This window comes from Curcuma longa, chromosome 1, assembly GCF_044706935.1.
Source record: "Curcuma longa cultivar G26 ecotype Majalengka, Jawa Barat chromosome 1, ITB_CL_G26_1.1, whole genome shotgun sequence".
In the NCBI taxonomy this organism is placed as follows: domain Eukaryota; kingdom Viridiplantae; phylum Streptophyta; class Magnoliopsida; order Zingiberales; family Zingiberaceae; genus Curcuma; species Curcuma longa.
Window position 1 is genome coordinate 6,329,816 of NC_133861.1, and position 19,639 is coordinate 6,349,454.

Here is a 19,639-nt window from a genome sequence, read left to right on the forward strand (position 1 = left end):
AAAATGAAAGAATTATGATTTAATCAGCAATCTCTATACATGTAGATATATATATATATATATACTTATTTAATCTATTTATAATTGTGTAGTAAATATATATCAATCAAGCAATCGTGCCGTTACGCTGGCCGATCGGGCGGCGCCGGAAACGCCATCAGTTCCTCCGCCACCATCTTTCTGCTGCGGTTGATGGTGATTAAGCACAGGTTTACGTGCTCCTCCAGCTCATTCAACTGCTCTGCCATCCCCGCCGTCCCTCGCTCCACCTCCCTCGCCGCCTCCCTCGACATCTGCGGCTCCTCCCTTCCCCTCGCCGCCATACTGGCCACCCCACGGACGTGCTCCACCTCGTCGTGCGCCCGCCGCACCATCCGGCTCATGGTTTCCAGGTCCCGCCTCACTATGTACGCGCCCCGAGCCGCCGAGTCCATCTGCGCTGCCAGGCTCTTGAGCCACCGCCGAGCCCCTGCTCTCTTGACCTCCCCGCCGCGCTGCCGCCCAGCCACCACCACAACAGGGGTAGCCATCGCCGCTGCCCCGAAACAGACCACCGTGTGTGGGGCGATAGCCACTGCGATCACCGTGGCGATGCCGCACGCAACGAAGGCCGCGACGCCGGCTGCTCGCCCGGCTACGCGGTGGAGCCGCGCCCAGCGGAGGATCCGCCGGTGGGCGCGCGTCAGCTTCTGGGCCAGCTGCCCGTAGTCCGACTGCACGGCATAGAACTGAAACAGATTTGGCGGGTGGAGGGGGTTTTCCAAGTCGACGAGGGAAGCCACATGGTCGAACGCGGCATCGCTGGCGCCGGAGGAAAGCTTGACCAAGAAATGGCGGAGCAACCGGTGGCGCAATCTCGCACGGCCGATGGCTGCCAACAGATTAGCGCACGCGGAGCACGCCCTGAAGTGTGACGTCGAAGTATTCGACGAGGAGCGACTTCACTTGGAGCTCGAGGTGGCCGCCGCCGCCGCCGCCTGCTCTGTCATCACCAGCAGTCGTCGCGGCGAGGACGGTCTCTTGACTCGGCTCGAGGACGAAATCAGGAAGTCTACCATACGAAACTAATGGGGAAGACCCACAAATCAATCCCTTCTGATCTCCACAGCTATCCTCATTATTCTTTCCGTCGCCTTTATCGCCGGAGACTGTGGGCATGGAGGAAACTCGCCGGAGACGTTGGTCGTGGACTTTGGACCACATGTCGAGGAAAGATTTGGTTCTGAGTGTCTTGTAGTACTCCTCATTGACGTTCACCGGACTCGTGGACTTGCTCTTAACCATCGCCATGCCAAGCAAATGCCGATCACCTGCAAGCGCATATGTCAATCAACAAATTAAGAAGAAGACGAAGAAGAAGAAGAAGCAGAGAAGGGAAGCAACACAAGATATAAAGCAGATTAGATGTAGTGAACAATTGAACTTAAATAACTTGTTAATTAACTTGAGGGGCAAGCAAAACAATCATTTTTTAATTTTCCAAAAAAACAAAAAAGAATAATTGCTCACCGGAGAATAAGTTGCAGAGACCGGAGGAGGAGGAAGTAGAATGAAGCATGGACTTCCCCCGCATTGCCTTGATCTCGGCCGGAAGCTTGAAAGCAATTAATAGCTTTAGTCGCCGCGGGTGCATATATAGGAAAAGGCCAGAAGAAGAGGAGCAACGAAGAAGAAGCTTTCTTAGAAGGCAAGGGAGAGAAGAGGCGGCTGCAAATCATTAACCGCCACCGCCATTGGCAGCACACGCAAGAGCTCCAGGAGGATCAATCCCTCATCGTCGCACATGTGTATTCACTGCGATCTTGCATATCTGGTTTCCAGCAAATCTGCGTGCGTGCAGTTAATTAATTTATCTGTAAAAACGAATCAAAAATAAAAGTGGATCGATAGCCAGAAATCAGAACAGACATTACCTGGAATTCGAGTTCATCAAGCAAGAAGCTCGCAGGCGCTTCTGCCACGGAGGAGCCACCCCTGACGTACAGCCAGAAGCGATCTCCGCGCCGCACGATCACGTCCGCAAACGGCTGAGATTAAGCCACGTCATTCGGTCCCATGCAGGTGTGGCACGCCAGTTGTATCTTTCCCCGCTTCTTTCCTCTTCGGTTCTTCGCAATTGCACTCCATCGTCCAGTTCTCAGGATCCGGAGAGGTCAACGCGTTTTGCGAATTTCTCTTCCAATCCACTGTTTAATCAATATTCTCATAATTAGTTACTGATACATGTGATAATTAATGATTATGCTACGTAATCATCAGCAGATGTGGTAATTATCACGCTGAAAGAGTAATCCATTTTGCGTTTCTACACGTATACTTTGGATAAACACGAGTGACCAGAAATTAAGTATGTGATTAAGGTGGTATTTTGGCGATTGTGTATATCCCACAAAATACACGTCAAGGATAATTATCGTAGCAGTGCATGAATTAATGAGAAGCATGATTGGGCGAGGAGTGCACTTAACCCTAAAAGTGTTTAACAGACATAATTGGATCGTGGGCGTTTAGTGTCTCATTAAATCCGGGAATGTATAATTGGATTTGAATGAATCTTTTAATCCGGCGAGAAAAGATTGGCCCGTATCCAGTCACCAGGGTGACGTGGCGCTTCCAGTTTCAGTTCCTCAAGAAATGGATTCCGTGAGATGGACAGCAAGCGATGGGGTCCGGGAAACGCGTCCACGTGGCTTGATTCGGTTTTCGGCATGCATGCGGACGAATATATATCTAAATAGAGTCGAGGTTCAGGTCAAACCGGATTGGATTTGAAATCTGATTCGAATTTTCTTTTTTATCGGATTGGATTCAGATCGATCCGATTTGGCTTGAATTTAGGGGAAAAAGTTATTTTAAAATTAAATTAAATTCTGTTTTAAAAATTGAGATAATTTTTAATATGACATGATGAAACACTAAAATAGGAATGAAGAATTATCAGAAAAAATTAATATTTTAAAATTGAGTCAGTCGAATCATTCGAATATGACACATGTTATTGACGGATTAAATAAAAAAACTGCATTAATTACCAAATAATTTTTCAATAATTTTTCATAATTTCCGGAGATTAACTCATTAAATTTAAAGTAATATAATCACCTACTCATTATTCATTCTTTAACCTAAAATAACAGTGGTGAAGAACAGTAGCAGCAATGGAGCAAACTAAGGTTGATGATGAAGGTATACTGAAAGTGTAGGTGGTCAAAGTCGATCTGCTGATCATCGCCGCGCCGGCGGAGACACTTCTGTCCTCCGACGGCACTGATCTCCATGGATTCCGGCCACCACCGAGCCGGACCTCGAGTCACCTCAAGTAACATATCCCTTAACTCCTCTGCTCGCACCAGTTCCTCGATCGTCATCCATCCTCGGCAAAATGCCGGTGTTGTCATTTTTTTGCAGAAAGAAAATCATAAAAATTCAATTTTGGCATGAAATTCGAACCTCAGCTCTGAAGATGCTCAAGATTAAGCTGCCAAATGTAGTAATATCGTTGCTGGCTTCCAGGGGCGGATCCAGGATTTCATATTTGGGGGGGGGCCATATAATGAAAATGATATACTCATTTGAACAAAAGAATTACCCAAAGATACATATCAAGAACCTAAGTACAAACTTAATCACTTAAATAATTATATAAAAAAATAAAGAATAACTAAATTAACATTTATAATCCTTAGCACAAAAACCTAACATAGCATAATATAATCATTACATAAAAAAAAAGAATAACCTCAATTCTTACAAAAGAGTAAAAAAATGAAGTATATGGATCTAGCTTCAAAGCTGTTTTCACTGAAGTTTTTATATCGGCATGATCAATATCAAATTCCTCTTTTTTCCTTTCAGACATACAGTACAAGTATCATTCTGTTGTCTACAGAAATTTGAAGAAAATTTACCTCCAGATAACAACAGTAAGATAGAAGTGTAATCCAGACCAAGAAACATTCTCTTAAAAATAAAGACTATAGACTAATAGACAGTAAATTAAAGTCTACATTATCTGCAGTTCCTTAAAAAAAAAACCAATGAGACAAATTCCTGCATAAAGATATATGAATATATAATGGTGGTAAATGTGAGAAAGGCTCAAAGGCAGCAACTGGACAAGAACAAGCACCTGGACAGAGTACCTGAGGCCTTACCGGCGTTTCTCTTCTTCCTTGTGATCGACACCCACCAATCTCTCTGATTCGATGATCAAACCACCCAAGCCCTGGAAAGTGGAAACAAAAAAAGAACTCAAATCACAGCCCGAAAAACCCTAGAGATCAAGCTATTCGGCTGAAACTCACCCGATTTACTTCTTCTCTTCGACTCTTCCAGTCTGCCCTTCATGCCACTGCCGCCGCCGATTGACCCTGTTACCGGCACTGCCCAATCCACCCTTCACTCACCAGCGTCCTCAGCTACCTTGCAGATCGCCGGCAATCCAAGCTGAAATTGTTGCCGTCGCGCCCGACGAAAACACGAAGAAGACGGAGGCGCGATCGGGACCCAACGAAGGCAGACTCACGATTTCTAGGTTTCCTTATCGGCTTATCGAGTTGGTTTAGGATCCAATAGATCAACAATCCATTAACTCTAAAACCTATTAACCAGTAACCCTAAGGGTTTAATCTAAACACATTAAAGGTTCAACTTGGGCTGGGGGGGGGACCATGGCCCCCCCAGGCCCCTTAATACATCTGCCCCTGCTGGCTTCCATTCCGAGCGAGCTCATTGCCTCCATCAGTCTCGAGAAGCCTCCTTGCTTGTGTTGTTCCCGGTAGCTCCGGGAGTACACAAACTGATACGGATCGTCGAAGTTAGTGTTCAGTACTATCTCTGTAAACAATATTTCTATGCTACAGTGCTAACAGATAGCAGAAATTCGTTCCCAAAATACAACGACGAACGTCTCGGAATAGTAGCACTCTAAATTTCGAGACCAGCGAACCTTCTCGTAGGTTTTTTTGGACTCCTAATACACTAGATGAGATGAATGCACAAGGAAGAGAGGAATCGATGAATTGATCGATGAAATTTCCAATCTGGAGGGATCTATTTATACCAAATGAAGAGGTTGAATGCCGTTTGGGTGAGAGGATGTGTTCTTTGGGCTAGATCGATCTGGATCGTCCAATTTGAAGGGTTGTAACCCTTCACATAGCCCACTTTAATCTCATCCATCAGATCTGAAGGGTTGTGACCCTCATATCTCGCCTATTGTCATCAGCCATCGGATTTGGATCTGATGATCCATTCGATCTGACGCTTCAGATCAAGTCTCATCCCAAGCGGTTAGATCGTAACTCTTCGCGATCCAACGCTCCAGATCGCATCACAAGCGATCCATCACACCTCTTTGATCAACAGTTACCATCCGTTCGCCCAATCAACAGTCCAATCATCTCTTATTGCCCACGTGGATGCCACATAGACATTGCCATGTCAGATAAAAGCCTAACACGTCACCCGAGTGTCACGTAGGCACTGCAATGTCATCTGGAGCATAAATTTAGTGCGCCTACAAAGCGCCCATTGCACACGTGCGCGCGTAGTGCCACCCGCCCGCCCCTGAGAAGAGAGCATCTGATTTTTTTTGTGTTAACTCCATTAATACAACATCATTAATAAGGAAAGAAAACACATCGAAAATTTTCAATGTGGGACTATTCTCCCATGCATTTCCTTATATATAACATTAATGAATAATTAATATAATGTTATTCGGGCCGACTTTAAACAATTAATTTCTCATTCACCCTTAATCGGTTTTGAGCAAATTAATAGTCTAAATCTATCTACGCGAAACGTAGATTTTGATTTTGAAGTCAATTACGACTTTCATCAATTGATGACATTCTAATTTTTTCACAAAACTGTATTGGTCCATTAAGACCTCAATATCTAACAGCTTGTGCTCGCACAACACCTGAAGGAAGAACTCATTCGCCTCCACTCGCCTCACCTCCACTTGTGGCTGCTCAAACCAACCAAATCGATGCGTTCAACATCAATCTCCAAAAAGGTGAAAATATTTGTGTAAAATATGGTTAAAAAAAGGGGTTAACGGGCCGGATTGTGGGTTAAACCTGAAATCCGTTAGGAATTCTAAAAAAAAATAAAACAAAAGAAAAGAAAAAGGAAAGGGGTCGCGATTTCCGTCGGCTGGAAATCGCGACGGCGCTGCAGAGATTGCGGAGAACAAGGGATAAGGGAGGTGGAGGTCCAGAGAGCGTGGAGAGCAAACCCTAGCGCCGCAACCTCACCTCCTCGCGACATCGCAGCCAGCCGCCGCTGCACAACCGCCGCCGCCGCCGCCTGCAGAATCCTCCTCTTCATTTACAAAGTCCCCATCGTTCTCGTGCTTGGTAAGTTCCCAAAGCGCTTATTACCTTTCGGCGAGATCGCGTTCGATCGACTTCGACTTCCCTCCCCTCTCTGCTCGCGCCGTGATTAATTTTTTCCCCCTCTTCTCTGTGCCGTAGCCGTTGCCCTCGCCGCCGCTGTAGCCAGTTAATTGCCGCTCACAACCTGATGCTTCTCTACCTCCGTTCCTCCGTTGCGAGCATCCCTCCTTGCTGCTAGGTACGCGGACGAAGGCCCTTCGAAGCGAGGAGAAATCTTGGAAAAGAGCTTATACCCTTTAATCCAGCCTAACCGTGGACTGTTAGGTTTGAGTTCTTATCTTCTTGCTTAGGTTTCATCACCTAGTTGCACCATTCCACTATTAAAAGGATTCTTTTTAAACAAACATAGGTTGTCGAAGTATTAAACTGTGATCGATTTCATCCATCTTAAGATCAACTTGAAATAATAGCACATGTTAAAATTACAATAGAAGTTATACTGTCTATTTTTTTCTTCTTCAAATTTTCTATTCTAGGTCTTTACCACGTTACCATTTATATTGCTTCATCTAGCCAATATATTTTTAGGGAATTGTAATAGTACTTTCTAATGAAGACTTAGTAGAACCTTTATTAAATTCCTCTTTCATAACTTACTCCTTCCTGTACATATCTTGTATTGAGCTATAGACATTTGAATAACATTAAGGAATAAGATCCCATTATACTTAAGTAAATGAATGGTTTAATTAGTGATTAATTAATTAAATTAATCTATTTAATAGGATTTATGGTTCTATTAGGGTTTGAAAGTTGTGCAAGGATTAATTGACATGAGTTCTAATTAATTAGGGTTGAGCAAATTATGATTGGATTAGTTTAACTCTAGGTTAGGTTAATTTGGATGGGGTTAAACAAATCTTGATATCGGCTAAGGTTGTATTTGATAGGAAAAACATTTATATATCGTTGTATTTAGGAATGTTGTTTATTTTAATTACAGGACACTGAATTGGATTTCTAGACAGAGGTTTTCTTTTCGGACACCGACTATTTTTGGAAGGCGGTATCTTGACTTATCGTTTTGATATGTATGATTTTGCGATATTTAGTAGTAATTTTTATGCTTTTATATCTGTCCAGGTATGTTGCTGTTTGGTATATGTTTTATGCCATTTTTTATCTGATACCTGTTTAGGATCCATTTCATCTGTATATGATATACTGTTTCTCTACTGAGTATTGATTATCTACTAGATATTCCTTACATACATTAGTGTCATGCACCATCTTTGCATGATTGCATGCTGCCGATCATCGGCTCCTCTTTGTAGTCTGAGCCCGTCGCTAGTTACATGATCTGCACTCACTGCCACTCATGGGTTAGTAGTACATCAGGAGGGTATGTGCAGTTGCTTTGTCAGGGCTCTGCTCGACCGCTCAGGGGTAGTGGTGACGCAGCGTGGTAGCATTACAGGGATCCCTCCTTCGCATTGAGACGAGGAGATGAGAGCATTGCTCCCCCATGTACTTGGGGTAGGAGGATAGGTGTACTCCGCCAATATCCTGTCCACTCGGTCACGCAGGAGCAATGACGGCAGAGTGCACAGTTGTCATAACCCTACCAATTCGATCTCACGATTGCCTGTGACGGTAGCTGATTGGCGTCAGGGGTGACCATGTCATTGCATCATGTGCATACTGCATGGATTGCATTTATTATTGCTTGCTGCATTTGTTTGTTGCACATGTTTGACATGCACATACAGGATGCCTTATGCATTTGGTTTGGCAACCTTGCATCTATTGCATGGTTTGTGTCGTTGTATCGAGGTAGATGATTATGGTATGTACAGTTTCCCATATTTTCATTGTGTATTTCTTTCTGTACAGGCATGATTATTACTGCTAGATAGTTTATTGTACATATCTGTTAGATATCCACTGAGTTCCTTGAACTCACTCCGTTGATGTTATTCTTTTCAGGTTGAAGTCGGTCTGGAGAGCTGCGCTGCTAATCCCCTGTCGAGATGATGTCGTCTCTGTTGGTTTTGATTTTGTTATGTTATCGATAGATATGTATCAGAACTTAATCTAGACCATGTAGATTTTCATATATGTGTTTCGTTATTGGTGTACTTGTTATATACTCTATCATATATGGATTGTGGCCATGTAGGCCTTATGATGTTTATACTCAGGGAAAGTGAATTGTTACAGGGGAGATGCTGTCGAAATGTTTCGGACAGCCGTCTCCCGGGGCATGACAATTTATTTGGTATCAGAGCGTAGGTTGCGAAGTCCTTTTTGGTTCTTTTGTTGTTGTTGTGGTATTTCGAAGTTTATCTGATACCAATTTATGGTATCAGAGAAAAGGGTATGTGATGCCTTTCGGTTTTGGTGCTTTGGATTTTTTATTTTGGAGTCGTTATTGCGACAAGGTCATATTTTAGGACTAGCGGCGCCAGGACATCTCCAAACGACAACAGGTAAAATGTCTAATCTAGCAACTTTGTACCTTTGGTAATAATTTTAACAGATAATATAGTTTGTAACCGCCAATTTAAATCTCTATACAAGATATTTGTATTCTGACCCTTTATGTAAGTTAATTTGTTCTGTTTTCAGAATTTTATATATCTTTCATCAAGAAAATTGATAAATCTGCAGCAGGCTTTTCATCTTAAAAGACAATTTTGGGCTTTCTATTGGCTGTTTTTAAACCATGTCTACAAATCTCACAACTGTGGTTGGTTAAGTTTTCCTTGTCAACTATCTTCTCTAATCTTATGTTTTCAGCTAAAAGTGCAAGAAGAGTATTCCTGGTTTCTATTGCCTTTTTTTTTCCCCTGTGCACAATGTGTACACACGATCCGCTTTTGAGTACCAGGTTGAAATACCTATCCACTGTAATTAGTAAACTCCTCAAGGTGAAATGAAGGTAATAGTGTGTGGCATTCATAGTTGAACTATGTGGTTTGTTATACTTAACTTCTCATATGCTTTCATGATATTTCTCTTCTCTGATATTACTAAAACTTCTATGGATCTTTGGATGCGTGATGATATTATGATACTTATTAAAGTTTAAAGTGGTACAATCAAATTCAAAATAACTAACCGATTAGCTTGAGCCCTTGCTCACTTAAACACCTAAAATGAACTTGACATTCTCCCATGTGGCCATGTGTGACTATAGACATGCAGCACCTTCAACAAGCCAGCTCTTGCCGAAGTGGGTGGGTCAACTTTGATGCTATTAAAGGTTTGAGAGCACTTTGAATTAACCAAAATTAGCTAACTACATAGTGATTACTGCCCACATAAACACTCGAAGGACCACAACTCTCTTATGTGGAAATATGAGCCGGGAACACCCTCAACACACCAAGATGGAGAACTCTCAACATGTCCTCTCAAGCCAAAGTTGTGCATAGTCTGAAAATTAGCATTGGTATCAGGACTACTCAATCTAAAAAACCTTAATACTGGACATATTAGATTTATTATCTCTAATATGAAAATGGGGAAAAAAAAGCAATTAGTTTGTTTGTGACCGTATGCCTTATCTCTAGACATCATCCTCATATTCTTCATATCTTCCACCTTGTTTCTTCTGTGTTCTGTAAGGTTTAACTGGAAGTTTTTCTGGATTGGCTAGACAATGATGATTCTTAAAAGAATCATCGATTTTGGATCGAAAATTCCTAACTGGTTTCTACTTCTGCTTCCTGATTTATTTATATCTCTATTGATTATGACCAAATCTAACAAGTGTGTAGTTTTCTGATTGATGTCTGTTTTTTTTGGACAAAATCGGGAAGGCTAATCCTGATCCAATCCAGCTGATTCTGATACGTGTTGGCCATTTTGATGAATATGGTGTAGTGAGCCTGTTGCAATACTGTGGTAATGCTTGGGATTGTCCCTAATCTAATCCAAAACAGCTTGCTACTTAACCTTCCACTTAAGCACCTAAAGACTTCTTGACTCAGTCCCATGTGTGGCTACTGGGTGAACCACTCTCAGCAAGTGGGATGCTCTTGGATACATTCTTCTACATGGGACAGTGCATGGTTTTGCAGAGGCTCCCCACCTAAGTGGTTAGTTATTTTTGCCGTATTAGACTTCCCTTTGTCCTTCAACCACACCTTGGTATGTGTGAGATCATTTAGCTCTAATACTTGGATTCTTCTTATTCCCCTGTGTTCTGGTATCAACCACCTGGACACTGGCATTGACAATCTGAGTCGACACCTGGTGCCCTAATTGATCACGTCTAGAAATTTTTAGAAGCAGGTGTGTTGGACATGTAGATCTACATTCTTGTTGGATACACTTTATTTGAGTCCGACTAACATAGGTTCTTGAGGGTGTTCCACTCCCATAGTCTCACATGGGATGGTGCTGTCTTTGAATGAGTGAAAGGCCTTCACTGCAGATGTCAACTATTTTTCAGTTAGATCGAGCTGCTGTTTGGTCTTTAACATAGTATAAAAACCAACTCACAGCTTGGATGGGAGTGGCCGGATAAATTGAGTGTTTAAAGTACGTAGTGGATGTTATATGCAGGGAAATAGATCTGTTTACTGCTGACTACGTATGATAATTTTGTGTTTCTGAGCAAATGGAGTTGTAAATAGGTACTAGTCTAGGTAAGCTCAGAGTTGGTGTAGGTACCATATTAATGTTTGTCATTTAATGTGCAGTTATAAGAGGTAAACTATTTCATATGATGCATCCAATTGAAGAAAGAAAGGAACAAGTGTTTGAAATTAAATTGATGGGGCCATTTGACATCTAAATGTCTTTGTTTTGCCCTGTAAGTTATGTTGGAAGGACAGGGAGATTGCAAAAATCATTGTGTAAATTGCCCATTGTTAGATTATTTTCATTGAACCCCACATTCAATATGCCTATATTAAATGTTAGTTGGACTTTGCTCCAAAAATTCATTTTTGGTTAATTTTAATTTTGGTCTATTTTTTTTCTTGATTTTCCCTACATAGTTCTTATGCCTTTCCCAAGCCCTTCAGCTTGTGACAAGGGTGGATTAAGCATGTTGAAAAATAAAAGAGAGTTCATCCTTGTTCCAACTTGTCCCTATTTTGAGATAGTATTACTTATGAGGCATTTTGGGTAGAATCCAAGAATAAAATCATGAAGATTTAGATCCAAAATGGACAATATCATTGTGGAGATATTTAGATTCCTTCTGTACTAATAATTTGCGAAAAAGGCATCGGTTACCTCCATCAGCTGATCCTTGTCGCCGTTGCTCATTTGACGGCAGCGGCGGCGGCGGCGGCTGATGGTTTGTTGTTGGTGGAGTCGTCGTGATCCAATGCGTGGCTCATCCACGCATTTAGATTTGGAGGGACTTCGCTCTGCTTGTCGTGGCTTTCGCCGTCATGATGATTTGCTTCTTCGAGCTCGTCCTGCAGATCCTTGACTTGCCTCTGCAACTCCATTAGACCATTACGTACTCGATCGCATCTCCCACAATCGACGCCTTATCCATCTGAATAGAAACATTAATTTGCTTTTTAAAATTTGTGTTTTTTTTTGACATAAAAAGGCACCTTGGAGATCTTCGGAACCAATGCGCGCAGAGCATAGAGGCGATCGTTGAGCTTCTTCCTCCTCCGGCACTCGGCGTGGAGGTTCTTCGAGTGCTTGCCGTGGCGCTTCGTCCCCTGCTCCTCCTCGTCGTCGCTGCCCAACTCGGACCCGGACTCGACCCGACCCTCGCCTTCCGCCTTCACGGAGCAGTCCTTGCACTGCGCAGCCATCTCCCGAGCCACCGACGACTCCACGCCGAGGCTCCTCATGTGAAAATTGTTCGCGAGCGAGTTCTGGTACGCCGTCTCTTCGTGGTTGAGCAACGACTCCGGCAGCAGAACCGGCTGCGAAGGATTAACGCCGGCAGGGACGAAGACTTCGTCATCCTTCCTGAAAAAGCTCAGATTTTGGGAGTAGAGTTGCGATTGGTGGTCGATCAAAAAGTCACAGGGCAGGCCCCGAGCTCCGGTGGGCAGCGAAGAAAGCCATGGATGGAGCTCGTCAGCAGCAGCAGCAACGTTCAACCCTTACTGTTGTCAGCCATGGCTATATCCATATCGATATCCATGAACACTTGGATTCGATCTCTAAACAAAAAAAGCTAGAAATACAGGGGACGAAGAACATTATAAGAAAGATTTAAACGAAGTCGAATCATCCAAATCTTGTGAAATCAACAGAAACAGAGAGTTAAGCCACACTTTACGTGCTTCGATTTGATCAGCTAAACTAGCTCAGCTAATAATCCACCCAGCGGTACACTAACCACAAAACTAATAATAAATCATCTGATAGCCATTGATAACTGAAAATATCTCAATATTCTACAAATTTCTTAGAAGAATGAGTGAAATCTGATCACTTTTTTCATGAACAACTCAGAGCATCTGTTGCACTAGCCAGTTTAATTCATAGTCAAAGGCAGTGAGCACAACACCAATTCAGGAAACCATTGAGCATCGGTTTCCTCATCCATTTGTTCTTGGCTACAAATTGGTCGAAATCCAGAATAAATCACAGGCATTTATGAATGACAAAAAGGGTAATTGAGAAGATAGTTAATTAATTACGCTCTTCTCTGCTTCAGCTTCACCTGCAGTCCTCCTTCCATCTTCATCGCCATCAGCAGCCGGCGACGGCCGCTCGCCTCCACTACCTCCACGTCGAACTTCTCCAACACGCTCGCACCCACCATCTTCATCACCAGGTACGCCACCTCCTTCCCTACGCACGCCCTCGCCCCCGCGTGGAAAGCCGGGTACACCGACGAGCTCCTCGGCCGGAAGACCCCCTCCTCCAGCCACCTCTCCGGTCTGTACTCCTCGCAGTCCCTTCCCCACAACGCTTCCCTCCTCCCCATCGCGTGAGCGTTGTACATCACCACCCACCCCCTCCGCACCCGCGCGCCGTCGGGGAGCTCGTCGTCCTCCAGGCATTCCCTCGGCACCAGCGGCACCGGCGGGTACAGCCGCAGCGTCTCCGATATAGCCGCCTGCAGGTAGTTCATCTGCCTCAGATCATCCAGGGTGAACAAAGTCTCGCCTTGCCGTCGTCCAGATCGGATTCGTTCGATCTCTTCCCTGATTTGGGCCACCACGTCAAGCCGCGAAGAGAGCACCCAGAAGAACCACGTCAGCGCCGACGGCGTCGTGTCGCGCCCGGCGAGCACGAAACTGATCAGGTTGTTGCGGACAAACTCCTCCGAGTGGCCGCCAGCCGTGAAGCGAGATATGAGGTCGTCACGCCCGCCGCTGGAGTCTGCTGCGGGCCGACGACGCATGCGCCGATTGACGTACGCGTGTACGATCTCCATCGCCTCCCGCAAGCGCCGTTCCGATCCGACGCGGAGCCATTTCTTGATCCTCCACGCGAGAGTAAATGGCTGCTTCGCGCGCTCGACGCAGAGGCGCGCGGCGGTCTCGAACGCGCAGAAGAACCGATCCCCCTCGCAGCCCCCCTCGCCGCCGAGGCACCCAGCGCCCTCGCCGAACACGAGGCTGCACGTGTGGTCGAAGGCGAAGCGCTCGAGCGCATCGGTGAGATCCAGCACCTCTCCGCTCCGGCTAACCCTTAAAAGCAGAGGAAGCAGCTGGGCGGTGAGCGTGTGGCAGGCGCTTCCATAAGCGAAGGCGCGGAGCGAGGCGGTGCTGAACTCGTTCGTGGCAGCCTTGCGGTGGAGCCGCCACTCTGTACCATTCGTGGTGGCGAGGCCGCGGCCAAGGCAATCGCTGATGGCGGCGATGATGGGCTCCGGCTTGTGGTAGTTGGCGAAGCGGGTCTTGGAGACGTGCTCGACGTTAGCGGGGTTGGCGGTGAAGACGAAGGGCGCGACGGTAACGGTGCCGGTGGGGGACAAGGGTATGAGTTGGGCGGACCAGTCGAGTATGCGATGGCTGTTCTTGATGAGATAGGGAATGTTACCGACGACAGGGTATCGCTTGAGAGGCGCGTAGTTGGGCGGAGTAGGAGTACTGGAACATCGCTTGAAGAGGAAGAGGAAGAAGAAGAAGAGAAGGAAGGTGGGGAAAAGGAAGGAGGAGAAGAGGGAGACGACTGAGATCTCCATGGCCAGTTTCGCAATGAGCAGCTGCTGGAGATCGTCGGTGATGGATCTGCTGAACAGGATCGTTGACGAGGATAATAATATTATATGACTGATTTAATAGCAAATGGCAAGTTCATGTGACGCTTCTTTAAATAATTATTGTCATCTTTAATCCATCAAATTAATTCCCCCAAACCCCAAATTAACATAGTCACATGCTAAGATTTAATATAATTGACATATTGGAACATCATTCGATTGACCAAACAAAATGAAGGGGAACATTTATACAATACATAATGAATTTTTAATAGCTAGCATTAAGTACTAACCTTGAACATTTTAGATATATATGAGGTGTTTAAATTTGTTTAAACAATAATAAGTTTATATACTCCTTAAGCATGGGGAGGTTATGCTCTTCGTTGTAGTCGTACATCACCCTCACCATCCTGGCACTATTCAAACAAGCCCTCACAAAATCTTGAGAGAACATTGAGGTTGATGAACCGAAGCTTTCCTTGTTGAGCTCCTCCCATGCTTCATCTATCATTTGCATCACTTTTCTCTTTGCAACTTCCAACGACCAGTGTGGGTTCTCCTTCATCATGCAAACCAACAACGAGCCATCCCTCCCATTTTGTTTTTCATCCTAATTATCACACACGATAAATTCATTATCCTCTCATTAGTAGGTATATAATCATGAAAATTAGAAAACTATCTACCTTTGCACTTCCCAAGTCATCCCAAAGACGAAGAATTATCGCAGGACAAGATATAAGACTTGGAAGATCTTCACAAAGATCATCCTTATGCCCTAATAGAAAATACATGTGCATTAAGGCAGCAGGAACACCACAAGTAATTGTGGCAATCTTCATGTAGTCATCCATTGTAGGCACTTGGTCTTTTGACAACCATTTTGCTTCCACTAAAAATGCATTGCTTAATTGTATCCACTACAAAACAAAGTTAATTTTTAATCAAATAATACAAACACTAAGATAAAATATATTTACAAAAAAAAAATAACAATTCATACTGATTTCTTTAGATATTCGATTGGATTCCATCCATGTTCCTTGAGCACAATCTCGGCAATCTCATTGATAGTGTTATTTAATGCCATGAAGCATGCCCTCATGTAGTTGGGAAGTGAATTCATTGAAGAGTGATCCCATCTGCAATAGCCATAAAAGTCATTAACAATTATCTCACTCTAAATAAAAATTCAATCCCATTAGTTGATGAAATAAACATGATTAGGTACCTTTCGATGGCCTGTACAAAGAGATGGAGATCGTCCATCGATCCTTCCACATCAAAAATATCATCAAGAAGATAAACAAATGCGATGATCTTCGAGAGAACAACCCTATAACTTGAAAATTTTGGGTTTGGCAGGCATGTCATTGTCCAAGTGAACCACTTCAAGGATTGATCCCGAGCAAACTTTAGCTCTTGGCCCAACCCTGACTTCTTCCACCAACTATATTCACATACATATATAATTAATCAAATAATAAATCAATCAAATAATAATTAGGACTTTAAATGAATCAAACGTTTGTAAGCAAATTTGGTGTTCAACATAAAGTCATTAAATAAATAAACTTTAAAAACTCATTAAGCTATATAAACAAGCTTGAACACACACACATACACATATATATATATATATATATATATATATTAAATAATATATAAAATATATATAAATAAATAAATGTAAAAATATAAAAATTTCAAATTAAGTTCAAGTAAAATTTGAACCAAGCTAAAACTCTTAAAAAAAAATCAAATCAAGGTTGAATAACTTTTTAATGTCTCGATTCATTTTAAGTTCAATTTAATTTGGTTCGATTATTTTATCAAATAAATTTAAACATCATCATATAGTTTGATTGAGCTGGACTCATTTATAGCCCTAACAAAAATTAGCCAAAACTAAAATTATACCGTGTGACTTCTTTTAGTTCCTTTTGATGCAGTGACTGGAGCATGGTGAAATCCATCTCTCCCAATTCTCGAACATTCAAATTGTGATAGAGGTTGTGACTATCGAGATATTGCCTGGCTCTGAACCTCTGCAAGGTCATATGAGATGGAGCCTCCAGCACCTGATCAATAGCCACTGCAAACTCTGGCCCCAAAGATGCCATGTAGGACCTGAGGTGACGGCTACTGAATTCATTGGCTCTGTAGAGTATGAACTCCCCACCAGTATTCAGATTCGATGCCTCAAATAGACTCATCAGTCCATTCATCTCCTTGCTGAGAGATGCCATGAACTCTCCTCTACCATCATGGAACCTGTGCAGCACATCTAAAGAGATAGAGAAGAAGGAATTAATAAAATCCATCATATTTCACCATGAAATACAACAACAACATAAACCTCGATTACCTGTCGATACGGGGTATCGAGCTTGTCTCAGTAACCGAAACAAAAGGGCCACTTCCACGATGCTGCTGGGTTCGCCATTGGAGATGGTGAGTCGCTGGTCGTATAAAGAGTGCATCTTGGCTTGAATCTCTTCTTCGAAATGGTAGTCGATGGCGAGCTTTTGAAGGGAGTCTACGAACAGCAAGGTCTCCTTTTCTCCTCTTGTCTGGTCGAACATCCTCCTCACTTGGCTGAGCCGGTCGCTGTGCCTCAGGCACAAACTCTCCAGCTGCATGTATGCACAGAATTAAACCAGCAGGCCACGAACCAATTAATATGAGAATTAGCTTGAGTACTGGCCACTCACTTGATCTTCATAGATGTTGGACTTCATGATTCGTTGCTTCTGCAACTGAAGCGGCCTCGCGATGTGAGTAGTGCTAGGGTTGGGGTTGTTGATGTGGAGAGAAGCCAGAAACTTGGGGTAGGAGGAGGAGCACTGGGCCAACATCTTGCTCTGGCTCTGTCGGACTGGATTGCTGATCGTATCGCTGTGTTTGATAAGCAGAGCAGGAGCCAGAAATTTATAGAGCGCTGTGGAACGATGGCCGGTTTCTCTACGTGCTTGTGCATCTGCACCAATGGATCCGGAGATGGAGACCGACGGCCCCACTGCCAAGTTGCTTCTCAGTCTGGTATAATGCAGCCCCTGTACGTCTGTACATAAGTTGCTATTCTTCATGTTAGGAATGTTTCACGTTTTTTTAAATTTTTTTAATGTTTGAATTAGGCTAAAAAAAATTAAGAAATCATGATCGACCGAATAAATTTTCAGCAGAATCTCGTTCTTTAAAAAATATGACTTTTCTTTAAGAAGTCATTTTCTTCGGTTATTACAAGTCTTATTTATTAGTGTTTAGTGCAGGCCAAAGAGGTTTTAGGTCCGTGCATGCCAAAGAGAGGTTTTAGGTAGTCCGTCTGTTTAAATAATTTAAATGAATTAGACTACTAAGTTATTAATTTATTTTAAAGTGCATGCAAGTAGATTGACTTATCTTAGCTTCCACTGGATTTCGGTTGATCGGGAATTGTGAATTTTTTTAATTTAAAATAAAAATAAAAATTTTAATGGGCTCGTGGACTTAACCCATATAATCCATAATTTAATTTGAAATTTTAATATTATATATGTATATATTTTATTTTTTAGTGAACTTATGGGGTTAACCCATCTAATTTGCAATTCAAACGTAAAAATGAACCTTATATATATACATATATAATTTTTAATAGGTCCATAAGTTGGTCCGTTATTTAATCTGTAATCCGTCTTGAGTTAGGTTGAATTTGAAATTTCTTAGTCGGTCTGACAGATTTATTAGTCCCGTCATCATATGATAGATTGGCCTGCTCCGTCAATCCATTTGACCACACTAGTTAGAGGAGCTAATCAATGGGATCGGGTTAAGCGAGCTAAGCAATTGATGAGCTAATGGTGGGTCGGATTAATTAAATTAGCTAGGGGAGGGTTGGGCTGGCTAAATGGTTTGATTCATCTGGTCGAATTAATTCAACTAATAGGCTAGTTAAGCTAATGGACGTCAAATGACTGGATTGGACTAATTAAAGTGGTCAAGTTGATGTCCGGTCAAACTAGTTGATCTAGACTGTTTGGTCAATTTGACTGATTTAAATGAGCATGTTAATTTGAATACTTTGAATGTGGATGAATCCGCGTTAGGCTTTTTGAATCACGTGAATCATGCATTTAAATTTCCATCCTTATTCATTATTTATTTCAATTTGACATGATGGAATTATTAGAGCCGTCAGTTAAAATAGAAAACTAATTAACTAACTAGTGATTTTGATCTATCTAAATCACAATCCAAATTAAAAAATTTCAATTTAACCTATTTACACTATAATCCAACTTAAAAATTTTCAATATTTTTCATATTTTTTAATTTTTGACACACCCGTAATTGATTTGTTTAACTCACAATCCATTTTGAATTGGGTTGAATTAGAGATTTTTCAATTCACCAAATTGGTGGGCCAGTTGGTCCTGCCCTGCCATACGACGGATTTACCCGTCCCGCTATAATTTGATCCATTTGACAGCTCTTAAATTATATATTCAAGTTATTTAAATTATTTTTTTAATAAATCTTATAATATTTAATGTAATAAAAATTATAATTTAACTTAAATGTTTAGCAACATTTTTTTATTCATGCAAATTAATCAATTTAGAAAGACTAATTTAGTTAGTTATACCAATAAGGTTGACTACTGATCCACTTGATTATTCGATGAAGCGATCCTATCAATTCGGGAGAATAAGTTAGGTTGGATAATGGAGATGGGCCAATTGAGTCAGACGATTTGGCGGGATGAGTCAAGCCAAATGATTTGATTTGATCAAGCGAGTCAAACACTCCAATCCAACTAAACATTTAGATTGGATTAGAAGGGTTAGGCAATTGGGCAAGTTGGCAAGGTTAGATAGTGTAGTTAGATTAGGGAATAATATTGAGCAGGCTAGATAGAACTGTCAATTTAAGTTGGGTCCGTTAGTCAATTTAAGTTAGCCTGCCCCATCAAATAATGAAGTAGGTTGGGTGGAAATTTTATCAACTCATTTAAAAGCGAGCCCAAACTGACCAATCCTGCGTGGATTGTAGATTTGTAAGTTCAAGTGGGTCGACTAGTGGTAGACTTGAGTTGGCCCACGGGTTGAGAAGTTATAAAAAAAATCTAAAAATGGAGTGAGTTAATGGGAGAATTAGGTTAGAT

General features: G+C 42.5%; 2 protein-coding genes, 1 long non-coding RNA gene and 2 pseudogenes across 3 annotated transcripts; 1 reads left to right on the forward strand and 4 right to left on the reverse strand.

Annotated features, from left to right (window-relative positions):
* Nucleotides 1-122: 122 nt before the first annotated feature.
* LOC141841801 (putative UPF0496 protein 2) lies at nucleotides 123-1,573 on the reverse strand (annotated as a pseudogene).
* A 1,552-nt stretch (nucleotides 1,574-3,125) lies between these two features.
* Nucleotides 3,126-12,474, reverse strand: LOC141823192 (transcription factor ABORTED MICROSPORES-like; annotated as a pseudogene).
* LOC141829257 (uncharacterized) lies at nucleotides 6,156-8,536 on the forward strand. The gene is made up of 3 exons (XR_012601877.1): nucleotides 6,156-6,365; nucleotides 6,483-6,668; nucleotides 8,331-8,536. It is a non-coding gene; the product is annotated as an uncharacterized LOC141829257 (long non-coding RNA).
* Nucleotides 12,475-12,832: 358 nt separating the features above from the next.
* On the reverse strand, nucleotides 12,833-14,494 carry LOC141822660 (cytochrome P450 CYP94D108-like). Its single transcript, XM_074710024.1, has one exon. It carries the CDS (start codon nucleotides 14,470-14,472, stop codon nucleotides 12,973-12,975), a length of 1,500 nt encoding a protein of 499 aa, XP_074566125.1. The 5' UTR covers nucleotides 14,473-14,494; the 3' UTR covers nucleotides 12,833-12,972.
* Nucleotides 14,495-14,812: 318 nt separating this feature from the next.
* On the reverse strand, nucleotides 14,813-17,351 carry LOC141814183 ((3S,6E)-nerolidol synthase 1-like). The gene is made up of 7 exons (XM_074702138.1): nucleotides 17,208-17,351; nucleotides 16,862-17,129; nucleotides 16,414-16,780; nucleotides 15,725-15,943; nucleotides 15,497-15,635; nucleotides 15,180-15,413; nucleotides 14,813-15,103 (listed from the first exon to the last, which is right to left on the reverse strand). The coding sequence occupies exons 1-7, from the start codon at nucleotides 17,349-17,351 to the stop codon at nucleotides 14,813-14,815; spliced, it is 1,662 nt and encodes a 553-aa protein (XP_074558239.1).
* Between the last annotated feature and the right edge of the window lie 2,288 nt (nucleotides 17,352-19,639).